At 50.5% G+C, this 23,013-nt stretch overlaps 1 protein-coding gene across 1 annotated transcript in view; it reads right to left on the bottom strand.

Moving 5' to 3' along the window:
- Window positions 1-1,659: 1,659 nt before the first annotated feature.
- Window positions 1,660-23,013, bottom strand: part of LOC120024923 (adenylate kinase isoenzyme 5-like) — a gene marked incomplete at its 3' end in the record, with an annotated part of 84,951 nt that continues 63,597 nt past the window's right edge. The window contains exons 6-7 of the mRNA XM_038969291.1: window positions 19,039-19,230; window positions 1,660-1,692 (exon numbers count right to left, since the gene is read on the bottom strand). Of these exons, the coding sequence (XP_038825219.1) occupies window positions 1,660-1,692; window positions 19,039-19,230 (225 nt within the window). The remainder of the gene's footprint in view (window positions 1,693-19,038; window positions 19,231-23,013) is intronic.

The raw sequence follows: 23,013 nt of genomic DNA, 5'->3' as shown, positions 1-23,013 counted from the left end.
TGTGTTTCAATGGCACGTTGTTTTAGCTAATCCAAGTTTATCATTTAAAAAAAGGCGAATTGATCATTAGAAAACCCTTTTGCAATTATGTTAGCACAGCTGAAAACTGTTGTTCTGATTAAAGAAGTTATCACGCTCGTTGTATGAATCGGACCAAGGCGCAGCGTGGTAAGTGTACATTCTTCTTTATTATAAGAATGAACACTGAACAAACGAACAAAATAACAAAACGAACCGTGAAGCTAATATGAGTAGTGCAGACAGGCAACTAAACATAGAACAAGAACCCACAAACACCAAAGGGAAAATGGCTACCTAAATATGATCCCCAATTAGAGACAACGATAAACAGCTGCCTCTGATTGGGAACCATATCAGGCCACCATAGAGATACAAATCACCTAGACTTACAAAAAACCCTAGACAATACAAAACTAACGTACCCACCCTAGTCACACCCTGACCTAACCAAAATATAAAGAAAACAGAGATATCTCAGGTCAGGGCGTGACAGTACACCCCCCCACAAAGGTGCGGACTCCCGGCCGCAAACCTGAACCTATAGGGGAGGGTCCGGGTGGGCATCTACCCTCGGTGGCTCCCGTTCTGGATGCAGCCCCCCCTCTTTACGCGGATCCCTCCGCCTTTGTAGACCCGGACCGTGGATCATCGCCGGAGGCTCTGGACTGGGAACCATCGCCGGAGGCTCTGGACTGGGAACCATCGCCGGAGGCCCCGGACTGGGAACCGTCGCTGGAAACCCCGGACTGGGGACCGTCGCTGGAGACCCCGGACTGGAGACCGTCGCTGGAGACCCCGGACTGGAGACCGTCGCTGGAGGCTCCGGACTGGGAATCGTTGCTGGAGGCTCCGGACTGGGAATCGCCGCTGGAGGCTCCGGACTGGGAACTGTCACCGGAAGCTCTGGACTGGGAACTGTTGCCGGAAGCTCCGGACTGGGTACTGTCGCCGGAAGCTCTGGACTGGGAACTGTCGCCGGAAACCCCGGACTGGGGACCGTCGCTGGAGACCCCGGACTGGGGATCGTCGCTGGAGACCCCGGACTGGAGACCGTCGCTGGAGACCCCGGACTGGAGACCGTCGCTGGAGGCTCCGGACTGGGGATCGTCGCTGGAGGCTCCGGACTGGGGATCGCCGCTGGAGGCTCCGGACTGGGAACTGTCACCGGAAGCTCTGGACTGGGAACTGTCGCCGGAAGATCTGGACTGGGTAATGTCGCCGGAAGCTCTGGACTGGGTACTGTCGCCGGAAGATCTGGACTGGGTAATGTCGCCGGAAGATCTGGACTGGGTAATGTCGCCGGAAGCTCTGGACTGTGGAAGCGCACTGGAAGCCTGATGCGTGGTGCCGGAACTGGTGGTACCGGGCTGAGGACACGCACCTCAGGGCGAGTGCGGAGAGGAGGCACAGGACGTACTGGACTGTGGAAGCTCACTGGAGGCCTGGAGCGTAGAGCTGGCACGATGCGTCCTGGCTGGATGCTCACTTGAGCCCGGCAAGTGCGGGGCTCTAGCACAGGACGCAATGGGCTGTGCAGACGCACCGGAGACACAGTACGCAGAGCCGACGCAGGATATCCTGGTCCAAGAAGGTGTACTGGAGACCAGGAGCGCTGAGCCGGCACCATCCGTCCTGGCTGGATGCCCATTCTAGCCCGGCAAATGCGAGGAGCTGGAATAGAGCGCACCGGGCTATGAATGCGAACTGGAGACACCGTGCACATCTCTGCATAATTACTCTCAAATGGCACCCTATTCCCTATTTACTCTCAAATGGCACCCTATTCCCTATTTTAGTCTCAAATGGCACCCTATTCCCTATTTACTCTCAAATGGCACCCTATTCCCTATTTAGTCTCAAATGGCACCCTATTCCCTATTTAGTATCAAATGGCACCCTATTCCCTATTTAGTCTCAAATGGCACCCTATTCCCTATTTAGTCTCAAATGGCACCCTATTCCGTATTTAGTCTCAAATGGAAACACAAAGCTATAAACACACAGCTAGAAACACACAGCTGGAAACACACAGCTGGAGACACACAGCTAGAAACACACAGCTGGAAACACACAGCTAGAAACACACAGCTGGAAACACACAGCTGGAAACACACAGCTGGAGACACACAGCTGGAAACACACAGCTGGAAACACACAGCTAGAAACACACAGCTAGAAACACACAGCTGGAAACACACAGCTGGAAACACACAGCTGGAAACACACAGCTATAAACACACAGCTGGAAACACACAGCTAGAAACACACAGCTGGAAACACACAGCTAGAAACACACAGCTGGAAACACACAGCTGGAGACACACAGCTGGAAACACACAGCTGGAAACACACAGCTGGAAACACACAGCTGGAAACACACAGCTGGAAACACACAGCTAGAAACACACAGCTGGAAACACACAGCTGGAAACACACAGCTGGAAACACACAGCTGGAAACACACAGCTGGAGACACACAGCTGGAAACACACAGCTGGAAACACACAGCTGGAAACACACAGCTAGAAACACACAGCTAGAAACACACAGCTAGAAACACACAGCTGGATGTCAAACATTATGATTTGTGCTGCTTCCCTTCGTATTCATTGTGAAAAACCACAAATGGTAAACAAAGAGAAGAAGACTCTGTGAGCCCCACCTCTGAGGGGTGGAATGCCTGGTCTCACTTCTTCAGCTGGGAGTGGATCCAGACAGTCTAACATGGACGACGGGTGTTCATGTGATGAGGCCGTGGGGACAAGAGGTTCAAAATAATGTCAATCTTTGTTGTTTTTTTGCTTAAAAGTAAGATTCTTCCAGCAAGCTATGGATAATAATTGTCCACAGCCTCCCGGGTGGCGCAGTGGTCTAGGGCACTGCATCGCAGTGCTAGCTGCGCCACCAGAGTCTCTGGGTTCGCGCCCAGGCTGGGCTGGGTTCGCGCCCAGGCTCTGTCGCAGCCGGCCGCAACCGGGAGGTCCGTGGGGTGACGCACAATTGGCATAGAGTCGTCCGGGTTAGGGAGGGTTTGGCCGGTAGGGATATCCTTGTCTCAGTATGTAAAATGTAATAAAATGTATGCACTCTACTGTAAGTCGCTCTGGATAAGAGCGTCTGCTAAATGACGTAAATGTAAATGTATTTTCATCAAACAGAGAGATATCCTGTAATACAAATATGCATTTACTATGACGTTGATATTTATTGCTGTGATGACTGAGAGACGAGATGCTAGAGGTCTTTAGGAAGGATTAAATCGGCATGATCCTCTTTAATAGTTTCAGATTGGTTCACCACCATTAACCTATTTATCCCCTCTAAGTCGTATTGCTCTGCTGTGTGTGATGACACCATAGAACAGCCCAGAGAGACAGCCTGATGCAGGCTAGGTTACCCAAGATAGAGACAATACATCCCAGAGAGAGACAGCCTGATGCAGGCTAGGTTACCCAAGGTAGAGACACTATATCCTTTAACAGCCCAGAGAGAGAGAGAGAGACAGCCTGATGCAGGCTAGGTTACCCAAGGTAGAGACAGCCTGATGCTGGCTAGGTTACCCAAGGTAGAGACACTATATCCACTAACAGCCCAGAGAGAGACAGCCTGATGCTGGCTAGGTTACCCAAGGTAGAGACACTATATCCACTAACAGCCCAGAGAGAGACAGCCTGATGCTGGCTAGGTTACCCAAGGTAGAGACAGCCTGATGCAGGCTAGGTTACCCAAGGTAGAGACACTATATCCACTAACAGCCCAGAGAGAGAGAGAGACAGCCTGATGCTGGCTAGGTTACCCAAGGTAGAGACAATACATCCCAGAGAGAGACAGCCTGATGCAGGCTAGGTTACCCAAGGTAGAGACAATACAGCCCAGAGAGAGAGAGAGACAGCCTGATGCTGGCTAGGTTACCCAAGGTAGAGACAATATATCCACTAACAGCCCAGAGAGAGAGAGAGACAGCCTGATGCTGGCTAGGTTACCCAAGGTAGAGATAATATATCCTTTAACAGCCCAGAGAGAGACAGCCTGATGCTGGCTAGGTTACCAAAGGTAGAGACAATATATCCACTAACAGCCCAGAGAGAGACAGTCTGATGCTGGCTAGGTTACCCAAGGTAGAGACAGCCTGATGCTGGCTAGGTTACCCAAGGTAGAGACAATATATCCACTAACAGCCCAGAGAGAGACAGTCTGATGCTGGCTAGGTTACCCAAGGTAGAGACAGCCTGATGCTGGCTAGATTACCCAAGGTAGAGACAATATATCCACTAACAGCCCAGAGAGAGACAGTCTGATGCTGGCTAGGTTACCCAAGGTAGAGACAGCCTGATGCAGGCTAGGTTACCCAAGGTAGAGACAATATATCCACTAACAGCCCAGAGAGAGACAGCCTGATGCTGGCTAGGATACCCAAGGTAGAGACAATATATCCACTAACAGCCCAGAGAGAGACAGCCTGATGCTGGCTAGGTTACCCAAGGTAGAGACAGCCTGATGCTGGCTAGGTTACCCAAGGTAGAGACAATATATCCACTAACAGCCCAGAGAGAGACAGCCTGATGCTGGCTAGGTTACCCAAGGTAGAGACAGCCTGATGCTGGCTAGGTTACCCAAGGTAGAGACAATATATCCACTAACAGCCCAGAGAAAGAGAGAGAGACAGCCTGATGCTGGCTAGGTTACCCAAGGTAGAGACAATATATCCACTAACAGCCCAGAGAGAGAGAGAGAGACAGCCTGATGCTGGCTAGGTTACCCAAGGTAGAGACACTATATCCTTTAACAGCCCAGAGAGAGAGAGAGAGACAGCCTGATGCAGGCTAGGTTACCCAAGGTAGAGACAGCCTGATGCTGGCTAGGTTACCCAAGGTAGAGACACTATATCCACTAACAGCCCAGAGAGAGACAGCCTGATGCTGGCTAGGTTACCCAAGGTAGAGACACTATATCCACTAACAGCCCAGAGAGAGACAGCCTGATGCTGGCTAGGTTACCCAAGGTAGAGACAGCCTGATGCAGGCTAGGTTACCCAAGGTAGAGACACTATATCCACTAACAGCCCAGAGAGAGAGAGAGACAGCCTGATGCTGGCTAGGTTACCCAAGGTAGAGACAATATATCCACTAACAGCCCAGAGAGAGACAGCCTGATGCAGGCTAGGTTACCCAAGGTAGAGACAATACATCCCAGAGAGAGACAGCCTGATGCAGGCTAGGTTACCCAAGGTAGAGACAATACAGCCCAGAGAGAGAGAGAGACAGCCTGATGCTGGCTAGGTTACCCAAGGTAGAGACAATATATCCACTAACAGCCCAGAGAGAGAGAGAGACAGCCTGATGCTGGCTAGGTTACCCAAGGTAGAGATAATATATCCTTTAACAGCCCAGAGAGAGACAGCCTGATGCTGGCTAGGTTACCAAAGGTAGAGACAATATATCCACTAACAGCCCAGAGAGAGACAGTCTGATGCTGGCTAGGTTACCCAAGGTAGAGACAGCCTGATGCTGGCTAGGTTACCCAAGGTAGAGACAATATATCCACTAACAGCCCAGAGAGAGACAGTCTGATGCTGGCTAGGTTACCCAAGGTAGAGACAGCCTGATGCTGGCTAGGTTACCCAAGGTAGAGACAATATATCCACTAACAGCCCAGAGAGAGACAGTCTGATGCTGGCTAGGTTACCCAAGGTAGAGACAGCCTGATGCAGGCTAGGTTACCCAAGGTAGAGACAATATATCCACTAACAGCCCAGAGAGAGACAGCCTGATGCTGGCTAGGATACCCAAGGTAGAGACAATATATCCACTAACAGCCCAGAGAGAGACAGCCTGATGCTGGCTAGGTTACCCAAGGTAGAGACAGCCTGATGCTGGCTAGGTTACCCAAGGTAGAGACAATATATCCACTAACAGCCCAGAGAGAGACAGCCTGATGCTGGCTAGGTTACCCAAGGTAGAGACAGCCTGATGCTGGCTAGGTTACCCAAGGTAGAGACAATATATCCACTAACAGCCCAGAGAGAGAGAGAGAGACAGCCTGATGCTGGCTAGGTTACCCAAGGTAGAGACAATATATCCACTAACAGCCCAGAGAGAGAGAGAGAGACAGCCTGATGCTGGCTAGGTTACCCAAGGTAGAGACAATATATCCACTAACAGCCCAGAGAGAGAGAGAGACAGCCTGATGCTGGCTAGGTTACCCAAGGTAGAGACAGCCTGATGCTGGCTAGGTTACCCAAGGTAGAGACAGCCTGATGCTGGCTAGGTTACCCAAGGTAGAGACAATATATCCACTAACAGCCCAGAGAGAGACAGCCTGATGCTGGCTAGGTTACCCAAGGTAGAGACAGTCTGATGCTGGCTAGGTTACCCAAGGTAGAGACAGTCTGATGCTGGCTAGGTTACCCAAGGTAGAGACAATATATCCACTAACAGCCCAGAGAGAGAGAGAGAGACAGCCTGATGCTGGCTAGGTTACCCAAGGTAGAGACAATACATCCACTAACAGCCCAGAGAGAGAGAGAGAGACAGCCTGATGCTGGCTAGGTTACCCAAGGTAGAGACAATATATCCACTAACAGCCCAGAGAGAGAGAGAGAGACAGCCTGATGCTGGCTAGGTTGCCCAAGGTAGAGACACTATATCCACTAACAGCCCAGAGAGAGACAGCCTGATGCAGGCTAGGTTACCCAAGGTACAGACACTATATCCACTAACAGCCCAGAGAGACAGTCTGATGCTGGCTAGGTTACCCAAGGTAGAGACAATATATCCACTAACAGCCCAGAGAGACAGTCTGATGCTGGCTAGGTTACCCAAGGTAGAGACAGCCTGATGCTGGCTAGGTTACCCAAGGTAGAGACAGTCTGATGCTGGCTAGGTTACCCAAGGTAGAGACAATATATCCACTAACAGCCCAGAGAGACAGTCTGATGCTGGCTAGGTTACCCAAGGTAGAGACAGCCTGATGCAGGCTAGGTTACCCAAGGTAGAGACAGTCTGATGCTGGCTAGGTTACCCAAGGTAGAGACACTATATCCTTTAACAGCCCAGAGAGAGACAGCCTGATGCAGGCTAGGTTACCCAAGGTAGAGACAATATATCCACTAACAGCCCAGAGAGACAGTCTGATGCTGGCTAGGTTACCCAAGGTAGAGACAGCCTGATGCAGGCTAGGTTACCCAAGGTAGAGACACTACATCCTTTAACAGCCCAGAGAGAGACAGCCTGATGCTGGCTAGGTTACCCAAGGTAGAGACAATATATCCACTAACAGCCCAGAGAGAGAGAGAGACAGCCTGATGCAGGCTAGGTTACCCAAGGTAGAGACACTATATCCTTTAACAGCCCAGAGAGAGACAGCCTGATGCAGGCTAGGTTACCCAAGGTAGAGACAGCCTGATACTGGCTAGGTTACCCAAGGTAGAGAGAGCCTGATGCTGGCTAGGTTACACAAGGTAGAGACAGCCTGATGCAGGCTAGGTTACCCAAGGTAGAGACAGTCTGATGCTGGCTAGGTTACCCAAGGTAGAGACAGCCTGATGCTGGCTAGGTTACCCAAGGTAGAGACAGCCTGATGCTGGCTAGGTTACCCAAGGTAGAGACAGTCTGATGCTGGCTAGGTTACCCAAGGTAGAGACAGCCTGATGCTGGCTAGGTTACCCAAGGTAGAGACAGCCTGATGCTGGCTAGGTTACCCAAGGTAGAGACAGCCTGATGCAGGCTAGGTTACCCAAGGTAGAGACAATATATCCACTAACAGCGCAGAGAGAGAGAGAGAGACAGCCTGATGCTGGCTAGGTTACCCATGGTAGAGACAATACATCCACTAACAGCCCAGAGAGAGACAGCCTGATGCTGGCTAGGTTACCCAAGGTAGAGACAATACATCCACTAACAGCCCAGAGAGAGACAGCCTGATGCTGGCTAGGTTACCCAAGGTAGAGACACTATATCCACTAACAGCCCAGAGAGAGACAGCCTGATGCTGGCTAGGTTACCCAAGGTAGAGACAATACATCCACTAACAGCCCAGAGAGAGACAGCCTGATGCTGGCTAGGTTACCCAAGGTAGAGACAATATATCCACTAACAGCCCAGAGAGAGAGAGAGAGACAGCCTGATGCAGGCTAGGTTACCCAAGGTAGAGACAATATATCCACTAACAGCCCAGAGAGAGAGTGAGACAGCCTGATGCTGGCTAGGTTACCCAAGGTAGAGACAATATATCCACTAACAGCCCAGAGAGAGACAGTCTGATGCTGGCTAGGTTACCCAAGGTAGAGATAATATATCCACTAACAGCCCAGAGAGAGACAGTCTGATGCTGGCTAGGTTACCCAAGGTAGAGACAATATATCCTTTAACAGCTCAGAGAGACAGCCTGATGCTGGCTAGGTTACCCAAGGTAGAGACAGCCTGATGCTGGCTAGGTTACCCAAGGTAGAGACAATATATCCTTTAACAGCCCAGAGAGAGACAGCCTGATGCAGGCTAGGTTACCCAAGGTAGAAGACAATATATCCACTAACAGCACAGAGAGAGACAGCTTGATGCTGGCTAGGTTACCCAAGGTAGAGACACTATATCCACTAACAGCCCAGAGAGAGAGAGAGAGAGAGCCTGATGCTGGCTAGGTTACCCAAGGTAGAGACAAAATATCCACTAACAGCCCAGAGAGAGACAGCCTGATGCTGGCTAGGTTACCCAAGGTAGAGACACTATATCCACTAACAGCCCAGAGAGAGAGAGAGAGAGAGCCTGATGCTGGCTAGGTTACTCAAGGTAACCTTTAACAGCCCAGAGAGAGAGAGAGAGAGACAGCCTGATGCAGGCTGGGTTACCCAAGGTAGAGACACTATATCCACTAACAGCCCAGAGAGAGAGAGAGAGAGAGCCTGATGCTGGCTAGGTTACTCAAGGTAACCTTTAACAGCCCAGAGAGAGAGAGAGAGAGACAGCCTGATGCAGGCTGGGTTACCCAAGGTAGAGACAGCCTGATGCTGGCTAGGTTACCCAAGGTAGAGACAGCCTGATGCTGGCTAGGTTACCCAAGGTAGAGACAAAATATCCACTAACAGCCCAGAGAGAGACAGCCTGATGCTGGCTAGGTTACCCAAGGTAGAGACACTATATCCACTAACAGCCCAGAGAGAGAGAGAGAGAGAGCCTGATGCTGGCTAGGTTACTCAAGGTAGAGACAGCCTGATGCTGGCTAGGTTACCCAAGGTAGAGACAGCCTGATGCTGGCTAGGTTACCCAAGGTAGAGACAGGCTGATGCTGGCTAGGTTACCCAAGGTAGAGACAGTCTGATGCTGGCTAGGTTACCCAAGGTAGAGACAGCCTGATGCTGGCTAGGTTACCCAAGGTAGAGACAATATATCCACTAACAGCCCAGAGAGACAGTCTGATGCTGGCTAGGTTACCCAAGGTAGAGACAGCCTGATGCAGGCTAGGTTACCCAAGGTAGAGACAATATATCCACTAACAGCCCAGAGAGACAGTCTGATGCTGGCTAGGTTACCCAAGGTAGAGACAGCCTGATGCTGGCTAGGTTACCCAAGGTAGAGACACTATATCCTTTAACAGCCCAGAGAGAGACAGCCTGATGCAGGCTAGGTTACCCAAGGTAGAGACAATATATCCACTAACAGCCCAGAGAGAGAGAGAGAGACAGCCTGATGCAGGCTAGGTTACCCAAGGTAGAGACAGCCTGATGCTGGCTAGGTTACCCAAGGTAGAGACAGCCTGATGCTGGCTAGGTTACCCAAGGTAGAGACACTATATCCTTTAACAGCCCAGAAAGAGACAGCCTGATGCAGGCTAGGTTACCCAAGGTAGAGACAGCCTGATGCTGGCTAGGTTACCCAAGGTAGAGAGAGCCTGATGCTGGCTAGGTTACACAAGGTAGAGACAACATATCCACTAACAGCCCTGAGAGACAGTCTGATGCTGGCTAGGTTACCCAAGGTAGAGACAGCCTGATGCTGGCTAGGTTACCCAAGGTAGAGACAGTCTGATGCTGGCTAGGTTACCCAAGGTAGAGACAGCCTGATGCTGGCTAGGTTACCCAAGGTAGAGACAGCCTGATGCTGGCTAGGTTACCCAAGGTAGAGACAGCCTGATGCAGGCTAGGTTACCCAAGGTAGAGACAATATATCCACTAACAGCCCAGAGAGAGAGAGAGAGACAGCCTGATGCTGGCTAGGTTACCCAAGGTAGAGACAATACATCCACTAACAGCCCAGAGAGAGACAGCCTGATGCTGGCTAGGTTACCCAAGGTAGAGACAATACATCCACTAACAGCCCAGAGAGAGACAGCCTGATGCTGGCTAGGTTACCCAAGGTAGAGACACTCTATCCACTAACAGCCCAGAGAGAGACAGCCTGATGCTGGCTAGGTTACCCAAGGTAGAGACAATACATCCACTAACAGCCCAGAGAGAGACAGCCTGATGCTGGCTAGGTTACCCAAGGTAGAGACAATATATCCACTAACAGCCCAGAGAGAGAGAGAGAGACAGCCTGATGCAGGCTAGGTTACCCAAGGTAGAGACAGCCTGATGCAGGCTAGGTTACCCAAGGTAGAGACAATATATCCACTAACAGCCCAGAGAGAGACAGCTTGATGCTGGCTAGGTTACCCAAGGTAGAGACACTATATCCACTAACAGCCCAGAGAGAGAGAGAGAGAGAGCCTGATGCTGGCTAGGTTACCCAAGGTAGAGACAAAATATCCACTAACAGCCCAGAGAGAGACAGCCTGATGCTGGCTAGGTTACCCAAGGTAGAGACACTATATCCACTAACAGCCCAGAGAGAGAGAGAGAGAGAGCCTGATGCTGGCTAGGTTACTCAAGGTAACCTTTAACAGCCCAGAGAGAGAGAGAGAGAGACAGCCTGATGCAGGCTGGGTTACCCAAGGTAGAGACAGCCTGATGCTGGCTAGGTTACCCAAGGTAGAGACAGCCTGATGCTGGCTAGGTTACCCAAGGTAGAGACAGTCTGATGCTGGCTAGGTTACCCAAGGTAGAGACAGTCTGATGCTGGCTAGGTTACCCAAGGTAGAGACAGTCTGATGCTGGCTAGGTTACCCAAGGTAGAGACAGTCTGATGCTGGCTAGGTTACCCAAGGTAGAGACAGCCTGATGCTGGCTAGGTTACCCAAGGTAGAGACAGTCTGATGCTGGCTAGGTTACCCAAGGTAGAGACAGTCTGATGCTGGCTAGGTTACCCAAGGTATAGACAGCCTGATGCTGGCTAGGTTACCCAAGGTAGAGACAGTCTGATGCAGGCTAGGTTACCCAAGGTAGAGACAGCCTGATGCTGGCTAGGTTACCCAAGGTAGAGACAGTCTGATGCTGGCTAGGTTACCCAAGGTAGAGACAGTCTGATGCAGGCTAGGTTACCCAAGGTAGAGACAGCCTGATGCTGGCTAGGTTACCCAAGGTAGAGACAGTCTGATGCTGGCTAGGTTACCCAAGGTAGAGACAGTCTGATGCTGGCTAGGTTACCCAAGGTATAGACAGCCTGATGCTGGCTAGGTTACCCAAGGTAGAGACAGTCTCATGCTGGCTAGGTTACCCAAGGTATAGGCAGCCTGATGCTGGCTAGGTTACCCAAGGTAGAGACAGCCTGATGCTGGCTAGGTTACCCAAGGTAGAGGCAGTCTGATGCTGGCTAGGTTACCCAAGGTAGAGACAGCCTGATGCAGGCTAGGTTACCCAAGGTAGAGGCAGCCTGATGCTGGCTAGGTTACCCAAGGTAGAGACCGTCTGATGCTGGCTAGGTTACCCAAGGTAGAGACAGTCTGATGCTGGCTAGGTTACCCAAGGTAGAGACAGTCTGATGCAGGCTAGGTTACCCAAGGTAGAGGCAGCCTGATGCTGGCTAGGTTACCCAAGGTAGAGACCGTCTGATGCTGGCTAGGTTACCCAAGGTAGAGACAGTCTGATAATGGCTAGGTTACCCAAGGTAGAGACAGTCTGATGCTGGCTAGGTTACCCAAGGTAGAGACAGTCTGATGCTGGCTAGGTTACCCAAGGTAGAGACACAGTCTGATGCTGGCTAGGTTACCCAAGGTAGAGACAGCCTGATGCTGGCTAGGTTACCCAAGGTAGAGACAGTCTGATGCTGGCTAGGTTACCCAAGGTAGAGACACAGTCTGATGCTGGCTAGGTTACCCAAGGTAGAGACAGCCTGATGCTGGCTAGGTTACCCAAGGTAGAGACAGTCTGATGCTGGCTAGGTTACCCAAGGTAGAGACAATATATCCACTAACAGCCCAGAGAGACAGTCTGATGCTGGCTAGGTTACCCAAGGTAGAGACAGCCTGATGCTGGCTAGGTTACCCAAGGTAGAGACAGTCTGATGCTGGCTAGGTTACCCAAGGTAGAGACAGTCTGATGCTGGCTAGGTTACCCAAGGTAGAGACAGTCTGATGCTGGCTAGGTTACCCAAGGTAGAGACAGTCTGATGCTGGCTAGGTTACCCAAGGTAGAGACACAGTATTAATTACATGCGGCCTGCTAACAATTCATTGGACCAGCGCCGTTGCTGATCTGAATGAATTAGCATTGAAAACCCGAAACAGTGGTCAGGCTAGTTCAGGAAACGAAGTGGCTTTTAAATGAATTGAATGACAGAAAAACAGATATGTGTGTGCTGAGTAGCTGGCTAACATTCACTACGATTTATTTACCACTTTGATGGCACACTTCCTGTACTGCTAACATTCACTTCCTGTTATTCCCACTCTAATTGCTAGTCGTATTGTTTAGAATTGTTCCTCATTTATACAAAGAGTTGTGGGATATTAGAATCCTCCTGACTTAACCTTTGTCATCTTCAACCTAGAATATAGGTGGGTGTTACACGTTGAAGGTGGATGAGGTGAATTTGGCCCAGGCTAGGTAAAGGCCTCTGAGTACCTAGCTTGGGGGTGCTGAGGGAGCACTGTAGTGATGCTGAGGGGGTAGGGGTGCTGAGGGGGTAGTGGTACTGAGGGGGTAGTGATGCTGAGGGGGCACTGTAGGGGTACTGAGGGGTAGGGGTACTGAGGGGGTAGGGGTACTGAGGGGGTAGGGGTACTGAGGGGGTAGGGGTGCTGAGGGGGTAGTGGTGCTGAGGGGGTAGGGGTACTGAGGGGGTAGGGGTGCTGAGGGGGAAGGGGTACTGAGGGGGTAGTGGTGCTGAGGGGGTAGGGGTACTGAGGGGGTAGGGGTACTGAGGGGGTAGTGGTGCTGAGGGGGTAGGGGTACTGAGGGGGTAGTGGTGCTGAGGGGGTAGGGGTACTGAGGGGGTAGGGGTACTGAGGGGGTAGTGGTGCTGAGGGGGTAGTGGTACTGAGGGGGTAGTGATGCTGAGGGGGTAGGGGTACTGAGGGGGTAGGGGTGCTGAGGGGGTAGGGGTACTGAGGGGGTAGGGGTACTGAGGGGGTAGTGGTACTAAGGGGGTAGGGGTACTGAGGGGGTAGGGGTACAGAGGGGGTAGTGATGCTGAGGGGGTAGGGGTACTGAGGGGGTAGGGGTACTGAGGGGGTAGGGGTACTGAGGGGGTAGGGGTACTGAGGGGGTAGTGGTACTAAGGGGGTAGGGGTACTGAGGGGGTAGGGGTACAGAGGGGGTAGTGATGCTGAGGGGGTAGGGGTACTGAGGGGGTAGGGGTACTAAGGGGGTAGTGATGCTGAGGGGGTAGGGGTACTGAGGGGGTAGGGGTACAGAGGGGGTAGTGATGCTGAGGGGGTAGGGGTACTGAGGGGGTAGGGGTACAGAGGGGGTAGTGATGCTGAGGGGGTAGGGGTACTGAGGGGGTAGGGGTACTGAGGGGGTAGGGGTACAGAGGGGGTAGTGATGCTGAGGGGGTAGTGATGCTGAGGGGGTACGGGTACTGAGGGGGTAGTGATGCTGAGGGGGTAGTGATGCTGAGGGAGTAGGGGTACTGAGGGGGTAGTGATGCTGAGGGGGTAGTGATGCTGAGGGGGTAGGGGTACTGAGGGGGTAGTGATGCTGAGGGGGTAGTGATGCTGAGGGGGTAGGGGTACTGAGGGGGTAGTGATGCTGAGGGGGTAGTGATGCTGAGGGGGTAGTGCTGCTGAGGGGGTAGGGGTACTGAGGGGGTAGGGGTACAGAGGGGGTAGTGATGCTGAGGGGGTAGGGGTCCTGAGGGGGTAGTGATGCTGAGGGGGTAGTGATGCTGAGGGGGTAGGGGTACTGAGGGGGTAGTGATGCTGAGGGGGTAGTGATGCTGAGGGGGTAGTGATGCTGAGGGGGTAGGGGTACTGAGGGGGTAGGGGTACTGAGGGGGTAGTGATGCTGAGGGGGTAGTGATGCTGAGGGGGTAGGGGTACTGAGGGGGTAGTGATGCTGAGGGGGTAGTGATGCTGAGGGGGTAGGGGTACTGAGGGGGTAGTGCTGCTGAGGGGGTAGTGATGCTGAGGGGGTAGGGGTACTGAGGGGGTAGTGATGCTGAGGGGGTAGTGCTGCTGAGGGGGTAGTGATGCTGAGGGGGTAGGGGTACTGAGGGGGTAGTGATGCTGAGGGGGTAGTGCTGCTGAGGGGGTAGGGGTACTGAGGGGGTAGGGGTACAGAGGGGGTAGTGATGCTGAGGGGGTAGTGATGCTGAGGGGGTAGGGGTACTGAGGGGGTAGTGATGCTGAGGGGGTAGTGATGCTGAGGGGGTAGGGGTACTGAGGGGGTAGTGCTGCTGAGGGGTAGTGCTGCTGAGGGGGTAGGGGTACTGAGGGGGTAGGGGTACTGAGGGGGCAGTGGTGCTGAGGGGGTAGTGGTGCTGAGGGGGTAGGGGTACTGAGGGGGTAGTGGTGCTGAGGGGGTAGGGGTACTGAGGGGGTAGTGATGCTGAGGGGGTAGGGGTACTGAGGGGGTAGTGGTGCTGAGGGGGTAGGGGTACTGCGGGGGTAGTGGTACTGAGGGGGTAGGGGTACTGAGGGGGAAGGGGTACTGAGGGGGTAGGGGTACTGAGGGGGTAGGGGTACTGAGGGGGTAGTGGTACTGAGGGGGTAGTGGTGCTGAGGGGGTAGTGGTACTGAGGGGGTAGGGGTACTGAGGGGGTAGTGGTGCTGAGGGGGTAGGGGTACTGAGGGGGTAGTGGTACTGAGGGGGTAGGGGTACTGAGGGGGTAGTGATGCTGAGGGGGTAGTGGTACTGAGGGGGTAGTGGTGCTGAGGGGGTAGTGGTACTGAGGGGGTAGGGGTGCTGAGGGGGTAGGGGTACTGAGGGGGTAGTGGTGCTGAGGGGGTAGGGGTACTGAGGGGGTAGTGGTACTGAGGGGGTAGTGGTGCTGAGGGGGTAGTGGTACTGAGGGGGTAGGGGTACTGAGGGGGTAGTGGTGCTGAGGGGGTAGGGGTACTGAGGGGGTAGGGGTGCTGAGGGGGTAGGGGTACTGAGGGGGTAGGGGTACTGAGGGGGTAGGGGTACTGAGGGGGGAGTGGTGCTGAGGGGGTAGGGGTACTGAGGGGGTAGTGGTGCTGAGGGGGTAGGGGTACTGAGGGGGTAGGGGTCCTGAGGGGGTAGGGGTACTGTAATAGGGGATCGATATAGACGTCTGTAGCAAGTGCAACTAATCTTTTTTCAACATCTCTGCTTTTTGCCAAAACGGTTGTTTATAATTAAGTATAGAATCTTGCAGGATACATTAGTTGGAATTGGAAGAGTTGTTGTCCTGTCCCTTTCTCAGCCATCATTATTCTAATAGAATTCAGAAAGAACAAAACCCTGTCCTGAAACATTCACATCAAAAGATGCCAAGTTATAGGCAAAGACACAAAGCACAAACGTCAAATAAAAATATTTTTCTTGATCAAATAAGATGGAAAACAACCACTTTTTTTGTGCAGTATTAATTTACCATCCTTACAAACCACTTCATGTCAATGTACATTACTGTATTGTACACAGGCTGGTCATCTAGGTTAGTACCTGCAGACCTTTCATCACCATGGAGAAAGACAATGACCGATCCAGTAATTGAGTACAAACTCTGTCATGTTGGTTGTTGATCATTGATAGACAGCCATTTTTCAAGTCTTGCCATAGATTTTCAAGCTGATTTAAGTCAAAACTGTAACTCGGCCACTCAGGAACATTCCCTGTCTTCTTGGTCAGCAACTCCAGTGTAGATTTGGCCTTGTGTTTTAGGTTATTGTCCTACTGAAAGGTGAATTCATCTCCCAGTGTCTGGTGGAAAGCAGACTGAGGCAGGTTTTCCTCTAGGACTTTGCCCTGTGCTTCCCTAACAACATGGCCACACACACACACACACACACACACACACACACACACACACACGGAGGAGACCAATAGTATACAATTAACACCATTACTGCCTTCCTGTCATTCAGATCAACAGCAAGGCTGTGTGTGTGTGTGTGTGTGTGTGTGTGTGTGTGTGTGTGTGTGTGTGTGTGTGTGTGTGTGTGTGTGTGTGTGTGTGTGTGTGTGTGTGTGTGTGTGTGTGTACCAAGGCTCTGGTCCAGTGGATGGCAGATCGATGGACAGATCAACAAAAGACAGACTGGAAAAAGTGGCAAACCGGGACTCTATTGCTAATGGGAATTATGATTCTGGACACCCTCGAGGACAATGCTGTCAATAATAGGACAATGCTGTCAAGTTGTTTATTCAAGGGAGAGAAATAAAATACCCTGTCTGTCAGTCTTACTCTCTCAATAATAGGACAGGTAATACCCTGTCTGTCAGTCTTACTCTCTCAACAATAGGACAGGTAATAAATACCCTGTCTGTCAGTCTTACTCTCTCAACAATATGACAGGTAATAAATACCCTGTCTGTCAGTCTTACTCTCTCAATAATAGGACAGGTAATACCCTGTCTGTCAGTCTTACTCTCTCAACAATAGGACAGGTAATAAATACCCTGTCTGTCAGTCTTACTCTCTCAATAATAGGACAGGTAATACCCTGTCTGTCAGTCTTACTCTCTCAACAATATGACAGGTAATAAATACCCTGTCTGTCAGTCTTACTCTGTCAATAATAGGACAGGTAATACCCTGTCTGTCAGTCTTACTCTCTCAACAATAGGACAGGTAATAAATACCCTGTCTGTCAGTCTTACTCTGTCAATAATAGGACAGGTAATACCCTGTCTGTCAGTCTTACTCTCTCAACAATAGGACAGGTAATAAATACCCTGTCTGTCAGTCTTACTCTGTCAATAATAGGACAGGTAATACCCTGTCTGTCAGTCTTACTCTCTCAACAATAGGACAGGTAATAAATACCCTGTCTGTCAGTCTTACTCTGTCAATAATAGGACAGGTAATACCCTGTCTGTCAGTCTTACTCTCTCAATAATAGGACAGGTAATAATGAAGGAAACAATGGTACCCCTTGTGTTAACCTGTTTGGGCTGCAAGGGGCAGTATTGAGTAGCCAGATAAAAGGTGCCCATTTCAAACGGCCTCGTACTCAATTCTTGCTCGTACAATATGCATATTATTATTACTATTGGATAGAAAACACTCTCTAGTTTCTAAAACCGTTTGAATTATTTCTCTGAGTGAAACAGAACTCATTTGGCACAAACTTCCTGACCAGGAAGTGGAAAGTCTGAAATCGAGGCTCTGTTCTTCTTCCTGCCTATACATGGGCATGAGACCTATTAGTATACATGCACGTCATACACCTTCCCCTGGATGTCAAGAGGCTGTGAGAGAAGAAATGAGGTGATTATCTTGGTCTGAGATGGAACACATCATCTTGGAATGACGTGTCCCCCATTTTCGGTACTCTGAAGAGCGCGAGGTGGACAGTGGGATTGCCTTCTGTTTACCTGCCGTTATAGGCGACTACTTTCTCCGGCTTTGATTTTATTTGATACATGTCACCATATCATCGTAAAGTATGTTTTTTCAATATAGTTTCATCAGATTATTGAAAATTTTTCGGGAGTTTTGCCGTGTTCCGTTCTCTGACTTTGTTGACGATGGAGAGATCCGTGTCACTTGGCTAGTGCGCTTGCTAAATGAAGAGGGAAAGTTGCCGTTCTAAATCCAAACAACGATTGTTCTGGACAAAGGACACCTTGTCCAACATTCTGATGGAAGATCAGCAAAAGTAAGAAACATTTTATGATGCTATTTCATATATCTGTCGTAGATGTGAACTAGTCGTCGGCGCCCAAGTGTTTCTGGCTATTGTGGTATGCTAATATAACGCTACATTTTGTTTTCGCTGTAAAACACTTAATAAATCTGAAATATTGGCTGGAATCACAAGATGCCTGTCTTTCATTTGCTGTACACTATGTATTTTTCAGAAATGTTTTATGATGAGTAATTAGGTATTTGACGTTGGTGTCTGTAATTATTATGGCTGCTTTCGGTGCAATTTCTGATTGTAGCTGCAATGTAAACTATGATTTATACCTGAAATATGCACATTTTTTCTAACAAAACATATGCTATACAATAAATATGTTATCAGACTGTCATCTGATGAAGTTGTTTCTTGGTTAGTGGCTATTTATATCTTTATTTGGTCGAATTTGTGATAGCTACTGATGGAGTAAAAAACTGGTGGAGTAAAAAAAGTGGTGTCTTTTGCTAACGTGGTTAGCTAATAGATTTACATATTGTGTCTTCCCTGTAAAACATTTTAAAAATCGGACATGTTGGCTGGATTCACAAGATGTGTACCTTTCATATGCTGTATTGGACTTGTTAATGTGTGAAAGTTAAATATTTAAAAAATATATATTTTGAATTTCGCGCCCTGCACTTGAGCTGGCTGTTGTCATAAGTGTACCGACGTCGGGCTTGCAGCCAGAAGAAGTTAACCCGCAACTAGAATTAGGGTCAGCTGCTGAGTGGTAAAAACCATAGACAACGCTTAAAAACTGCTCATACACACACACACACACACACACACACACACACACACACACACACACACACACACACACACACACACACACACACACACACACACACACACACACACACACACACACACACACACACACGCTTGTCTTACCGTGACGATGAGTCCCCTCTCCTGGAAGTATTTGACCAAGGGGATGGTGTTCTGTTTGAAGTTGGTGAGGCGACGCTCCGTTGCATTGGGGTTGTCATCAGGACGACCCGTCGCCTCTGCACGCTTCTCCAGGCGCTCCTTCAGACGATGGTTAGCACAGGACAGGAACACGACCAGGTCTGGAGTACAGATCTATTGGAGGAGATAAACATTATTATATTATTCAGACAGTGGTGTTATGTTCTCTAAAGACAAACATACATTACGTCGCTGAACAGAAAAGGGAACAAACAAAGGAGTCACTTCGACAACAGAAAACTAAACAGAATGGGTTTTAAACGGTTTCTGAAAAACACCCATGGAGATTCCCACTAAAAGTTGACGAAGCAACTAGAAAAGGGTCCTGAAAGTTGACGAAGCAACTAGAAAAGGGTCCTGAAAGTTGACGAAGCAACTAGAAAAGGGTCCTGAAAGTTGACGAAGCAACTAGAAAAGGGAGACACCCGCACCATGGATGCCTACTAGATTTCCCTCAGAAAATACAAAGCAAAAGGTGAAACTCAAACCAAGTTAGGATGAGGAGTTACAAAGAATAAACGTAACAGGTAAAAACACCAGATGTAGGCTTTGTTTGGCTACCTAAAGTGGAAGGGCTAACGAGAGGCGGAAGAGCTAACGAGAGGCGGAAGAGCTAACGAGAGGCGGAAGAGCTAACGAGAGGCGGAAGAGCTAGCGAGAGGCGGAATAGCTAACGAGAGGCGGAAGAGCTAGCGAGAGGCGGAAGAGCTAGCGAGAGGCGGAAGACCTAACGAGAGGCGGAAGAGCTAGCGAGAGGCGAAGAGCTAACGAGAGGCGGAAGAGCTAACGAGAGGCGGAAGAGCTAACGAGAGGCGGAAGAGCTAACGAGAGGCGGAAGAGCTAACGAGAGGCGGAAGAGCTAACGAGAGGCGGTAGAGCTAACGAGAGGCGGAAGAGCTAGCGAGAGGCGAAGAGCTAACGAGAGGCGGAAGAGCTAACGAGAGGCGGAAGAGCTAACGAGAGGCGGAAGAGCTAACGAGAGGCGGAAGAGCTAACGAGAGGCGGAAGAGCTAACGAGAGGCGGTAGAGCTAGCGAGAAGCGGTAGAGCTAGCGAGAAGCGGTAGAGGTAGCGAGATGCGGAAGAGCTAGCGAGAGGCGGAGCTCTCCCGATATCTACTCTCCCAACTCCATCAGATGAACCCCATTCTGACGAAGGAGGTGACTCTCTGGGCCAGTGCAGGTGAACCCCATTCTGACTAAGGAGGTGACTCTCTGGGCCGGTGCAGGTGAACCCCATTCTGACTAAGTAGGTGACTCTCTGGGCCGGTGCAGGTGTACCCCATTCTGACTAAGGAGGTGACTCTCTGGGCCGGTGCAGGTGAACCCCATTCTGACTAAGGAGGTGACTCTCTGGGCCGGTGCAGGTGAACCCCATTCTGACTAAGGAGATGACTCTCTGGGCCGGTGCAGGTGAACCCCATTCTGACTAAGGAGATGACTCTCTGGGCCGGTGCAGGTGAACCCCATTCTGACTAAGGAGGTGACTCTCTGTGCCAGTGCAGGTGAACCCCATTCTAACTAAAGAGGTGACTCTCTGGGCCAGTGCAGGTGAACCCCATTCTGACTAACGAGATGACTCTCTGGGCCAGGTTAAACCCATCCTGACTAACGAGATGACTCTCTGGGCCAGGTTAAACCCATCCTGACTAACGAGATCCCTCTCTGGGCCAGGTTAAACCCATCCTGACTAATGAGACGACTCTCTGGGCCAGGTTAAACCCATCCTGACTAACGAGATGACTCTCTGGGCCAGGTTAAACCCATCCTGACTAACGAGATCCCTCTCTGGGCCAGGTTAAACCCATCCTGACTAACGAGATGACTCTCTGGGCCAGGTTAAACCCATCCTGACTAACAAGATGACTCTCTGGGCCAGGTTAAACCCATCCTGACTAACGAGATGACTCTCTGGGCCAGGTTAAACCCATCCTGACTAACGAGACGACTCTCTGGGCCAGGTTAAACCCATCCTGACTAACGAGATGACTCTCTGGGCCAGGTTAAACCCATCCTGACTAACGAGATGACTCTCTGGGCCAGGTAAAACCCATCCTGACTAACGAGATGAATCTCTGGGCCAGGTTAAACCCATCCTGACTAACGAGATGACTCTCTGGGCCAGGTTAAACCCATCCTGACTAACGAGATGACTCTCTGGGCCAGGTGTAACACATAGTGACTAACGAGATGACTCTCTGGGCCAGGTTAAACCCATCCTGACTAACGAGATGACTCTCTGGGCCAGGTTAAACCCATCCCGACTAACGAGATGACTCTCTGGGCCAGGTTAAACCCATCCCGACTAACGAGATGACTCTCTGGGCCAGGTTAAACCCATCCTGACTAACGAGATGACTCTCTGGGCCAGGTTAAACCCATCCTGACTAACGAGATGACTCTCTGGGCCAGGTTAAACCCATCCTGACTAACGAGATGACTCTCTGGGCCAGGTTAAACCCATCCTGACTAACGAGATGACTCTCTGGGCCAGGTTAAACCCATCCCGACTAACGAGATGACTCTCTGGGCCAGGTTAAACCCATCCTGACTAACGAGATCCCTCTCTGGGCCAGGTTAAACCCATCCTGACTAACGAGATGACTCTCTGGGCCAGGTTAAACCCATCCTGACTAACGAGATGACTCTCTGGGCCAGGTTAAACCCATCCTGACTAACGAGATCCCTCTCTGGGCCAGGTTAAACCCATCCTGACTAACGAGATGACTCTCTGGGCCAGGTTAAACCCATCCTGACTAACGAGATGACTCTCTGGGCCAGGTTAAACCCATCCTGACTAACGAGATGACTCTCTGGGCCAGGTTAAACCCATCCCGACTAACGAGATGACTCTCTGGGCCAGGTTAAACCCATCCTGACTAACGAGATGACTCTCTGGGCCAGGTTAAACCCATCCTGACTAACGAGATGACTCTCTGGGCCAGGTTAAACCCATCCTGACTAACGAGATGACTCTCTGGGCCAGGTTAAACCCATCCTGACTAACTAGATGACTCTCTGGGCCAGGTTAAACCCATCCTGACTAACGAGATGACTCTCTGGGCCAGGTTAAACCCATCCCGACTAACGAGATGACTCTCTGGGCCAGGTTAAACCCATCCTGACTAACGAGATGACTCTCTGGGCCAGGTTAAACCCATCCTGACTAACGAGATGACTCTCTGGGCCAGGTTAAACCCATCCTGACTAACGAGATGACTCTCTGGGCCAGGTTAAACCCATCCTGACTAACGAGATGACTCTCTGGGCCAGGTTAAACCCATCCCGACTAACGAGATGACTCTCTGGGCCAGGTTAAACCCATCCTGACTAACGAGATGACTCTCTGGGCCAGGTTAAACCCATCCCGACTAACGAGATGACTCTCTGGGTCAGGTTAAACCCATCCTGAGATTACTTTCTGGGTCAGCACAATTGAAATATATTTGAACTGACGAGATGACTCTCTGGGCCAGGTTGAACCCATCCTGAGATTACTTTCTGGGTCAGCACAATTGAAATATATTTGAACTGACGAGAATACTCTCTGGGCCAGGTTGAACCCATCCTGAGATTACTTTCTGGGTCAGCACAATTGAAATATATTTGAACTGACGAGAATACTCTCTGGGCTAGGTTGAACCCATCCTGAGATTACTTTCTGGGTCAGCACAATTGAAATATATTTGAACTGACGAGAATACTCTCTGGGCCAGGTTGAACCCATCCTGAGATTACTTTCTGGGTCAGCACAATTGAAATATATTTGAACTGACGAGAATACTCTCTGGGCCAGGTTGAACCCATCCTGAGATTACTTTCTGGGTCAGCACAATTGAAATATATTTGAACTGACGAGAATACTCTCTGGGCCAGGTTGAACCCATCCTGAGATTACT

Source organism: Salvelinus namaycush, chromosome 30 (genome assembly GCF_016432855.1).
Source record: "Salvelinus namaycush isolate Seneca chromosome 30, SaNama_1.0, whole genome shotgun sequence".
In the NCBI taxonomy this organism is placed as follows: domain Eukaryota; kingdom Metazoa; phylum Chordata; class Actinopteri; order Salmoniformes; family Salmonidae; genus Salvelinus; species Salvelinus namaycush.
This window is presented reverse-complemented; position numbering and strand designations above follow the sequence as displayed.